Source organism: Nilaparvata lugens, chromosome 6 (assembly GCF_014356525.2).
Source record: "Nilaparvata lugens isolate BPH chromosome 6, ASM1435652v1, whole genome shotgun sequence".
Classification (NCBI taxonomy): domain Eukaryota; kingdom Metazoa; phylum Arthropoda; class Insecta; order Hemiptera; family Delphacidae; genus Nilaparvata; species Nilaparvata lugens.
The window spans coordinates 33,995,433-34,007,872 of record NC_052509.1 but is presented as its reverse complement, the minus strand read 5'-3'; the positions used below and the strand labels follow the sequence as shown (position 1 = coordinate 34,007,872).

Genomic DNA, 12,440 nt, shown 5'->3' with positions numbered 1-12,440 from the left:
TTCAACCTTTCATTAACCTTGGTGCCCGGCCCGCAATACTGATAGCCACCAGGCAAGTGGGTTTCATTTTGTTGAAGGTCAATGAGCTTATTTAGAATAGTGGATGTCACATTACCTGCTAAACCCGTCACACCTTTAAAAACTTTTGCCACTGAACTCAAGATTACTCTACCTCGTTTCCTTGAACTCTGCTTTCTCCTACATACCATTTTCTTACCTTTCAACTCAATGGTTGAACATTAACTGAAGTTAATTAATTAATTAATCATTACAGTAACTTAATCAAAAGAAAATTGAATTGGTTTGATTTTCAATCAAGTTGGAAATGAATTAACACACACTATCAGATTGCTATGTGCTTATAACATTGTTCATAGCATGATAAGAATGATAAGAATATTATTTCAAATAACAAATCTGAAAAGGTGAACGTATTTTGAAAGGGAGGAATGATGTCACCCGCCCATATCTGTAGGAACGCATGCCAAAACAGATGTGGGAGAGAGCGATGCATCAACTCACCGAAGTCACTTGGCTGTATGTGTGTGTGTGTGTGTGTGTGTGTGTGTGTGTGTGTGTGTGTGTGTGTGTGTGTGTGTGTGTGTGTGTGTGTGTAGTAGTAGTAAAGACGCTTGGCTCTGTGTATGCTCACAACAAACTATAAAAGGGGAGCTCAGCTTATTTACATATCAGTCACAACAGAGTGCGACATGAAAGCTGAACCATTCTTCTGTCTGTGTTTCTACTATTCATTGTGAACTTATCAACAACAACAACAAGTGTGAACAGGTAAGAATTGAAAACAATTTTTTTATCAAATATGTACACAATTTATTCACTACTAATACTACTTTAACACACACATCTATACAATTCGTAACACATAAGTCGACGAATTGTATAGATATAAAAATTGTTAATGCTTAACAATTTTTATATCAGTCCAATTCCCCAACTTATGTGATACTACCATTACCAAATTTTTACAATTTTTGTTGAACTCTACAATTTTTTCTATGCTAATGCAGGAAGCAAATCGTTGTGGTAAATATACCTCACACAATGATTTGCTTCCTGCATTGCTAATTTTCATAACACATCGTCCGTGTTTATTGGTATGCTCCCTCACGCTGATAATGGGGTAGGGTACATCCTCTTACAACTCTCTCAGTGGCACCCAGGGTTTGGGTGCAGGCTGATTGATGAGTTGAACAAAGTCCATCTCCCTCCTCACATCCTCCTCTGCCCTCTACACTTCCTTCATCAGGGGGACAAGTGATGACTCGTTCTCCAGTGCAGCACGTTTCTGTTGAAAAATATTTGATTAGTGTCTTATTTGTTTCAGATTATCATGAAATCAGATTCGTCAAATCATACTAGAGAACTTGATCAATAGATTCACTACACAATCTCAAAGTGAGTAATAACTTATGTATTGCAGAAACCACCAACACTAATATCTTGTAATTCAATTGTATCTCTAATCAGGTCAAATAATATTTCCTTGCTATCAAATAATTTATGCATGAGCGATTACTTTTAACACTAATATCTCGTAATTCAATTGTATCTCTAATCAGTTCGAATAATATTTCCTTGATATCAAATAATTTATGTATGACTGATTACTTTAAACAATAATATCTTGTAATTCAATTGTATCTCTAATCAGTTCAAATAATACTTCCTTGCTATCAAATAATTTATGATTTGAACACTTGTTTCAGTTTTACATATTTTTTTTCCACTGCGGCATTCTCAAAATGGCTGCTTGTGTGCATCACTGCGTCTGTCTACAAGTTTAAATTTGTTTCACATATTGCAGACTCTTGTTTTACATCGAGTGCTAACCTTGTTTAGTAATTCTTTATTTGAAATTTTGGGACTGAATGTTTACCCATCATTCACTCTATTGTTAATTATTGATATATTGCCAGTATCACTGATTAATGTGACTCTCAATTGTGAATCCCATTTTACAAGTATTGCAACTGAATATTTCCAAAACTTGGGAAATATTTCCTTTGAAACTTTGATTGAAAACTCTTCCTCTACAACTGGCTGCTGTTTCATCAGCATTTCAAACAAGTTGGAATCTTGTTTCTCTCCTGATGTGTCCATTTGAGCTACTGGAAGCTCACAATGTCTTTGAAGGCCCTAGACCAAACCGGGACCTTGACTCTGGCCTATTCGAGCTAAATTGGAAGCTCACGCTGTCTTTGAAGGCCCTAGACCAAACAGGACCTTGGCTCTTGCATTATGTTCCACAGCTAAGTATTCTGTATCACCTACTTTGTATTTTAATACTGTCCTAATCTATTGTTTTTTATCTTTCAGGTTAGGAATTTATTGTTGTTCATAGTCAACTTTACTTTATTTTTGAGTTATATTGCTCATCCAAATTGCTCTTGAGAATTGTTTGTCAGTTTTTTGTAATCAATTCATCAATGTTCTGTGAACATTGCAATTATCAATCCTATTTAATTCTTTGTTATTACTCAGTAGTTACATTCTGAGACTTCAAGGAAGCTTTTTTGCTCGAAATCTGACTGACAGTCAAGAGTTCAATCAAACTGTTTATCAATATTATGCATGTGTAAAAAATTGAGCTCTTTTGCTGTACAAGCATCCCAGTTGTTACTGTTGAAGTGTTTTCTCTGACAATATGTAAGTATAATTGGAATGAACTAGCATATCTAAAAATACTTACATATTTTCAGACCTATTTCACTCGGAGCAGGGTATCTTAATACTCAATGTCTATAGTTACCATGAAACTGTCTTAAGAATATGCGATTCCCACTCACATTCAATTCCCATGAATGAGAATCAAAACTTCTGATGTTATCCTCATTCAAAACCACTGAATATTCTTTTGGTAACTTAATAGTGTGTTTAAAGTCACCTTCACTATCAATATCGATAATTTTAAGGTGAATTTCGCCATTATTGGCAAATGTTACCTCCGTTACTACGAATCAATCAAAAGGATAAAATTCATAACCCCAATCAGCTAGTGGATTTGCTTCTACAGAGAACTCATTGAAACTTCTCCAATCAAAATAGTGAGACATTGTGAACTTGTCAGTTGACTGTTTAGAGAGAAGTGACGCACGTGCTATGCCCCCTCTTGGTGAATGTTTCCCCCTTCCCAAATTCTATAGATAAGAGTGTACGCCTTCATATAACTCCTACATAAAACTGTTACATTCAATCATAGACGCATGAAAAAATGTATAGTCTGATTTATCAACTTTATCATTGTTTATACTGTGCAACTGGGATGAAAAGCTGTCTGTTAAAGTTTTCACTTCTCCTAGAGCAGATTCTAAAGTTAGAGTTCTCTCTGCAATAGCTTTATCAATATTGGCACTGAAATTTTGTAATGAACTTAGAATATGTTCTCTTTCAATTATGCTCACACCGATATTCTTAGTATTTTCCGAAACGAGTTTGGTTATTTGTGAATCTAAATAAAATTTCACAGCTTCGCTGATTCCTTGCTGATTTATCGATTCAATTATTTTCTGTGTTATTGAGTCAATATCGCACGTAAGATTAGCACTACTAGGTGTATCAATCTGACCGAATCGATGCAAAGTCATTGTAACACTAAACAATTAGTTTTGCTTCTTTTAGCTCTTCAATTATAGACGTGATCTCAACATCATGTCCAGTGTTGCCAGAAGCTTTTGAGGAATGAAGTAAATTTAATCTTTCTACTAATTCGTCAAAATTATCAAAGTATTGATAAATTCTATCATGAGAATTATTTTTTGCAAATTTCAATAAACCCCATCCCTTCTTTTTACTAATTTTTTTACTGAGAAATAATTTCAGAATCATTTGCAATTCAATTCCCTGATTACGTTTAACATACCCTCTTCGATCTAAATGTATGCCTGTAAGTGTTAAGATTTTTTTATACTTATCCATATCTCTCTGATTATAAAGATTTGAATTCGGCCTTGAACTGAATATACTCAAGTAAACCATGTGTTATACAGAATCTCTCATTATAAATATCTATATAACCATTATCGAATATTACTTACTGATTTCCAATATAATACACATTATCTTTAGAATCGTATGAAACTCCATAACTAATTGAATTATTCAATTTTTCCGCATGAAACGTTTTTAGGTATTGTGCCAACACCTCTTTTTTTTTACTAGAACCAAGTAAACTGTTTTCAAATTTAGTTGAGCTTAAAAGATTCTCTGTTGAACTCCCATAGCTTTTATCATAACTCGACTCCCCCTCCTCCTCCTCCTCCTTCATGCTCTCTTCTTCCTCTTTTACTTTTTTCTTTTTTGGTGTTAAACCATGATTAGAGAGGAAACTAGATTTGGTTTTTCCCAGTTCAATTATGGGCTCTATCAACAGTGAGAGCGTTTTCCCATTGTATTCCTCCGATCATTTTTCAAAATTAAGTAAGCTTTTATGCTTGTCACTGATTACTTTTCTCAATTTCTTAATCTTATCAATTAAACCGATGTTCTTTCTATTCAGTTTTCTGCTGCGTGTTTTAGACAACATGACTGTACAAAGAATTAATCTCTAGTGAATGGTAAGAAACATATTGAGCGAATCTCGGTACTTACAGCTATTAATTCCACACTTGGTCATAATAGTTACAAAATTATGAGGTTTACGATTCCAAACTTTATGGCAAAGTTTACTGAAATATTTATAAGAAATATCTCCTCCAACATGATCTCTGTGAATTAATTTGAGACTCAATAAATCTATCTTGAAGATTATAATCATATTTGCATTGTCCCTAGTGAAATGTTTCTGTGTAGCTCCATAACTCTGAATTAAATATGCTGTGTCAATATTATGATGTCGGCCCATAGTAAAATATTCTCTAATTTGAGGTACATGATTAAGTTGTAAATTGTCAAATATAACTGAAGAATATTCTGATATTTTGTTCGGATGTGGTATAGATTCAGAATTGTTGTTTATATGAAATTCAATATCCTTCATGTTGGAAAAAACGTTTTTTAAAAGAATATATTTATCTTGATACTCACTCTTGGTATGCAAGTATATAGTTTTAAATCTCAACCCATTTTTTGAAAAAATTTAATTAAATAGCAAATTGGTCTTACCACACCCTGAAGAGCCTATTATAAGGATCCTTGCATTATGAGGTAACAACTTACAGTTTTTACACCATGCTGGGATTTTTTTCTGTCTTATAATCTTGTCGAAATTCACTATTGGGATATTACTCATGTTAGACAATGCTAATTTGAAAACAGTTTACTTGGTTCTAGTAAAAAAAAAGAGGTGTTGGCACAATACCTAAAAACGTTTCATGCGGAAAAATTGAATAATTCAATTAGTTATGGAGTTTCATACGATTCTAAAGATAATGTGTATTATATTGGAAATCAGTAAGTAATATTCGATAATGGTTATATAGATATTTATAATGAGAGATTCTGTATAACACATGGTTTACTTGAGTATATTCAGTTCAAGGCCGAATTCAAATCTTTATAATCAGAGAGATATGGATAAGTATAAAAAAATCTTAACACTTACAGGCATACATTTAGATCGAAGAGGGTATGTTAAACGTAATCAGGGAATTGAATTGCAAATAATTCTGAAATTATTTCTCAGTAAAAAAATTAGTAAAAAGAAGGGATGGGGTTTATTGAAATTTGCAAAAAATAATTCTCATGATAGAATTTATCAATACTTTGATAATTTTGACGAATTAGTAGAAAGATTAAATTTACTTCATTCCTCAAAAGCTTCTGGCAACACTGGACATGATGTTGAGATCACGTCTATAATTGAAGAGCTAAAAGAAGCAAAACTAATTGTTTAGTGTTACAATGACTTTGCATCGATTCGGTCAGATTGATACACCTAGTAGTGCTAATCTTACGTGCGATATTGACTCGATAACACAGAAAATAATTGAATCGATAAATCAGCAAGGAATCAGCGAAGCTGTGAAATTTTATTTAGATTCACAAATAACCAAACTCGTTTCGGAAAAAACTAAGAATATCGGTGTGAGCATAATTGAAAGAGAACATATTCTAAGTTCATTACAAAATTTCAGTGCCAATATTGATAAAGCTATTGCAGAGAGAACTCTAACTTTAGAATCTGCTCTAGGAGAAGTGAAAACTTTAACAGACAGCTTTTCATCCCAGTTGCACAGTATAAACAATGATAAAGTTGATAAAGGTTATTTAGATGAGAAATTAAAAGCCATATCAGATAAAATTAAGAATTTGGAGGTTTTGGACAGAAACTACCTCAATACTAAATTAAAACAGCTTAGTACAGAAATTATTACTAAAGTAAATGAAACACACCCATCACCAATTGATAAGCAATATTTAGAATCTACTTTGCAGAAATTGACTAGTTCTTCATTAACAAAGGAAGAGTTTGAAAAACGATTATCTGAAATGGCGAGTGCAATAAAAGCTAATATTATGGATGGTATTGAACAATTCATTACAAAAGATGCTATTGCTGTTCTGATTGATCAAATTGCAGACAAGTATGCAACTAAGAATGATATAGGAGATTTTACTAAGAAAAACGAGATGGAAGTCGCTGTGAAAAGCATTCGTGATGAAATAGCTGAGGCAATTAAAAATTCAGAAGAGGGGTCTGTTATGAGACTGCAATGTTCGGCTGCATTCATAGATTATCTTCATTTATTCATCCATAAGATAGCTTATGATATCGTCAGTGGGTATGCACGCATTAGTTTTAATATGAATTGGATAGAAGCTAAGCAACATAACCTTTCCGAAAATCAGGTTGCGGAAATGATAAAGACAAAAATGGGCCTAGCCCAATATAAAGGCTTTGTATTGTCTCCGAAAACATAAAATCTTGTGAAAGGATAACACTTGGCATATGAGGGAGAAATTTGAAGTACAGTGAACTTTAACGGTTTTCTTGCTAACACAAACACATGCTACTTCAAGATGATAAATCAGACTATACATTTTTTCATGCGTCTATGATTGAATGTAACAGTTTTATGTAGGAGTTATATGAAGGCGTACACTCTTATCTATAGAATTTGGGAAGGGGGAAACATTCACCAAGAGGGGGCATAGCACGTGCGTCACTTCTCTCTAAACAGTCAACTGACAAGCTCACAATGTCTCACTATTTTGATTGGAGAAGTTTCAATGAGTTCTCTGTAGAAGCAAATCCACTAGCTGATTGGGGTTATGAATTTTATCCTTTTGATTGATTTGTAGTAACGGAGGTAACATTTGCCAATAATGGCGAAATTCACCTTAAAATTATCGATATTGATAGTGAAGGTGACTTTAAACACACTATTAAGTTACCAAAAGAATATTCAGTGGTTTTGAATGAGGATAACATCAGAAGTTTTGATTCTCATTCATGGGAATTGAATGTGAGTGGGAATCGCATATTCTTAAGACAGTTTCATGGTAACTATAGACATTGAGTATTAAGATACCCTGCTCCGAGTGAAATAGGTCTGAGAATATGTAAGTATTTTTAGATATGCTAGTTCATTCCAATTATACTTACATATTGTCAGAGAAAACACTTTAACAGTAACAACTGGGATGCTTGTACAGCAAAAGAGCTCAATTTTTTACACATGCATAATATTGATAAACAGTTTGATTGAACTCTTGACTGTCAGTCAGATTTCGAGCAAAAAAGCTTCCTTGAAGTCTCAGAATGTAACTACTGAGTAATAACAAAGAATTAAATAGGATTGATAATTGCAATGTTCACAGAACATTGATGAATTGATTACAAAAAACTGACAAACAATTCTCAAGAGCAATTTGGATGAGCAATATAACTCAAAAATAAAGTAAAGTTGACTATGAACAACAATAAATTCCTAACCTGAAAGATAAAAAACAATAGATTAGGACAGTATTAAAATACAAAGTAGGTGATACAGAATACTTAGCTGTGGAACATAATGCAAGAGCCAAGGTCCTGTTTGGTCTAGGGCCTTCAAAGACAGCGTGAGCTTCCAATTTAGCTCGAATAGGCCAGAGTCAAGGTCCCGGTTTGGTCCAGGGCCTTCAAAGACATTGTGAGCTTCCAGTAGCTCAAATGGACACATCAGGAGAGAAACAAGATTCCAACTTGTTTGAAATGCTGATGAAACAGCAGCCAGTTGTAGAGGAAGAGTTTTCAATCAAAGTTTCAAAGGAAATATTTCCCAAGTTTTGGAAATATTCAGTTGCAATACTTGTAAAATGGGATTCACAATTGAGAGTCACATTAATCAGTGATACTGGCAATATATCAATAATTAACAATAGAGTGAATGATGGGTAAACATTCAGTCCCAAAATTTCAAATAAAGAATTACTAAACAAGGTTAGCACTCGATGTAAAACAAGAGTCTGCAATATGTGAAACAAATTTAAACTTGTAGACAGACGCAGTGATGCACACAAGCAGCCATTTTGAGAATGCCGCAGTGGAAAAAAAAATGTAAAACTGAAACAAGTGTTCAAATCTTGAAAAACTAATAATAGTTCCACAGAACCAGTCGAGAATATCCAACAATTGAAATAAACAAACAGGGCGAGGTGAAAACTATTTTCACAAGAGATGAGAGTTCAAGTTGTAACTTACAATTGTACAAGGAAGTGTACACACACACAAGAGTTCATGAACACATTGAAAAATTAAAATTGAAATAACAAATGAACTAATTGTCCAAATTTTAAGGTTGATGGCTCCAAAGAACTGATGAAATGTCTCCAACAAATAAAACAAGCAAACAAGGTGAGGTGAAAATTATTTTCACAAAAGATGAGAGTTCAAGTTGTAACTTAGAAATTGTACAAGGAAGCGCGCGTGCACACACACACAAGAGTTCACTAACACGTTGAAAAATTAGAAATGAAATAACAAACAAACTAATTGTCCAAATTTTAAGGTTGATGGCTTCAAAGAACCGATGAAATGTCTCCAACAAATAAAACAAGCAAACAGGGCAAGGTGAAAGTTATTCTCACGAAAGATGAGAAAAATTGGAGACACACACGAAGTTGATGCTGGACATGAAAACTAATGAACAACAGGAAGGAAATGGGCAGCATGCAAGTGCTACCATGATCAAGAAGTCACCAATAAAATTGATGTTTGAAAAGATGCAAATATATCCAGAAGCCAAACAACAAATTGACAAATACAATAATAAAATGACTATGGCTTCAGAAAATATCCAAAAAACTAAAACAAAGATAAATAAAAATATGCAGCAACAATGCTATTAAGTAATTTGGGCGAAATTGAAGCATAACCTCCAATCTTCTAAGCGGACTGCAATGATTGTGACATTAAGAGTCGTCAAGATCTGAATTGCAACTCTCAATGAGACCACCCAAACTGTCCTCATAAAATACTCTGGTAAGCCAAAAAGGAATGATATTTAAGAGAGTTATTGATCAGCTGTAGTTGAAATTGAATATATGAATTTATAGTACCATCTTGGAACAGGTAGGCTAAATGACATACAAGGATTAGAATCATAAAGAATATTATAATGATCATGAATACGTAACAGACCTTCTAAAAAGTGTAATTTGGTTTGTTTTATTTCTTTAGAATAGTAAAGCATGTACATACAATGGTGGGTCCACACAGTTGGACAATTATGTTGACAAATAAAAAGAGAATTCAGAATCTTCAAAATACAATTTTTTTGAATTTATTGTAGAACTCCTAGTCACAAAAATCATGTAATTAATGAAATTCCAGCTGTTGCATAAACAGACAAATATTGAGAGTCTTCCGCAAGACAAGAGAAATTAAAAAGGGACCGTGACGAATAATTGGGACCGCGGAAAATTCTAACTTTGAATATACAACTTAAAAAAGTAAATTTAAAAAAAAATGTAATTAATAAATGTTTCTAAAAACAAATGTAAATGAAAATGGTTTGAACAATGAATCAGTAAGTGCACAGGAGCATGGAACAAAATACTTAACTAAGAGATTAGATGTCTTCACCAGCTGGCTTAAAGAAAACCAGTAGGATTTCTGGGAGGTCTGCGATGCCCATGGGCTGGACACCAGGTAGGCGTCAGCGTTGAATTGGACCAGATACCCAGACAGAACCGGCAACAGGATGGCAGGGAGCCGTGGAACCAAGTACCAGGGCGGCGTCGGCGGCAAACTGTGCTGAATCTTCAGACAGACCAGCAGTAAGACGGCAGGGAGCCGTGCAGAAGTTGAATCCACTCTAAGTGTGACCAGCAGCAGGTAATTATGGTAACAAGGGTGCTGTACTAAGCGCTACAACTCAGTAGGTTTGTTACAGATGGAGATAGAATTGAATCTAAGTTGGTAGGATGATGATTACAGATGTCATCACGGCAGGTGTTGTGCTATAATGCGTAGGCTTATGCATGGACAAGATGTTGTTAGAGAAAACTAGTAACTCCAGGTAAGTAAGTAGATCACAAATGTAAATTGTTGTGGTAATATGGTCGAAGCACACACAAATTCTGATTAACCACAATGGTGATGATAGTTCAATTTGTCAATGAAGGTGTACACATGGCAGGCGCAATGTAACTTAGCAGCATACAAGTAGATTGATAGCCGCGACCCAATAAAGCAATTTCAAACATGAACAGTTCTAGGTTACAATGAGGTGGCAACTGGTGGCCAAAATAGTGTGCAATAGTCACTGAGAAAAGAAATCACAATGGTGTAGATTTCAAATGATGAGAGGAAATTACAAGAGTTGATGTAATTCCAGGAAGAATTGTCATGGACAAGCTTCTTCAAATCCTAGATGCAGGATAAATTGTAACCTTGCTCAGTAACTAGTGCAATGCAGAAATGTCTGATGCATAAGTGATGTTTCTAATGCATTGAGTGTAATGGAACTATATATTTTCTTGATGATTGAAAATTGTCAGTTGCTGACAAAAATGTTCTTGCAAGTGAGAGATTGCAAATAAAGTTCATGATGAAACAAATAACCTAACATGTATCATTTGGACACAGCTAGAATTGAATACAGAAAATAAAGTTCTTCTGAGCTTTCTTCTAGTAAAAATAGTTCATTCTGGATATTATCGTTGTTGGATCAACAGTTCTTCAGAATTAGAAGCACAAATTTGATAAATGTCAAAATTTGAAGTTGAGGGACAAAGCACATTGCGTGCGAGTAATGTAGTTTGGTTACTTACAAGTTTTTTGACACAAATAATGATGGACGTTGAAAACTGAAATACCACATCGAGAATAGATATTTGTGAATTGATGAGACACATTTTCAATGTAAATTTGTCACTTTTAGATTAAAAAGGATAATTTTGAAACTTGGAAATACACTTTCTTCAGCCATTCCATCGAGAGGAGCAGGAGGATCTCAGCCTACAAAGCAGTGTACCAAATGTGTGAAACAATGAACCCACCAGCAGAAAAATGGCAAATATAAATGAATAATGCTAAAATAGGCTAAAATAGGACTAATGCTGAACTAAGTATAATAAATCTAATTGATAAATCGATTGAAATGACAAACTTGACAAATAAAAATTAAAACTATCAAAATCAACAGGGTAAGCCAAGGCAACTGTGAACACAAGCACCAGTGCTCCAAGCGGCAGCAACCAAAACAAGTGGTGACACACAAGCACCAGCGCTCCAAGAGGTGGTGACCAAAACAAGTGGTGACTGCAAATGCCAGATTTAACATAAGGTCCCCCTTGAGGCATCAAGGATGTCTCAAAAGAAAAAAGTGAGCAAATAAAAACAACAATTTTATTAAATCTGGTGATTAGAGAGGCTCACAACAGGAGCAGGAGGCATAAACCAAATTTGATACAAGGTATCTACAAAAAAATGTGACTAGACAAAAGACAAGTCAAATGACAAAAATAGACAAGATCGAACAAAAATCCACTTTCTGCTGAAATGGCAGATATATTTAAAAATGATGCAGAATCACTAATGGGAAACAAATTCAAAGGACTTAATCAAAATATGCGGATAATCTAATTACTAAATATACAAGAAATTCCAAATAGAAGGAAGATATGAATATGATGATAAAAACTAACAATATTGCAAATTGATGATAATGAAGGAGTGATGCTAGTGTCCGACGCCATGCCATTGGACAAATAAATTAATGAAAGGATGATTAGACACAATACAAAAATCAGATAAATGCTAAAAAATGAGCATCTGACAACATGCCGTTGGTAAAAGCCAACGTAAAAAAAAGACAAATATAATTGAGAATATGCAAATAAGACATAAGCGATAACTAACCTAATCTAATTCTTCTTCTTGAGGCAGAGGAGCGATGCTAGAGATAGCATGCCTGAAAAGTCCAGTTTCCATAAGTACCTAACAACGCGCACCTTCTGGTCTTTTCCAGGGTGTAGTTCAACAATGCGTGCTAAAT

General features: G+C 34.1%; 1 protein-coding gene across 6 annotated transcripts in view; it reads right to left on the bottom strand.

The window, feature by feature from the left end:
- Positions 1–426: 426 nt before the first annotated feature.
- Positions 427–12,440, bottom strand: part of LOC120351896 — a 21,224-nt gene continuing 9,210 nt past the window's right edge. For 3 of the 6 annotated variants that reach the window (XM_039430668.1, XM_039430669.1, XM_039430666.1), the window contains exon 3: positions 429–1,306. In XM_039430668.1, the coding sequence (XP_039286602.1) occupies positions 1,110–1,306 (197 nt within the window). In that variant the 3' untranslated portion in view covers positions 429–1,109. Of the gene's footprint in view, positions 1,307–12,440 lie in introns of all 6 variants that reach the window. The other 3 variants (XM_039430664.1, XM_039430667.1, XM_039430665.1) reach the window with 2 other exon arrangements.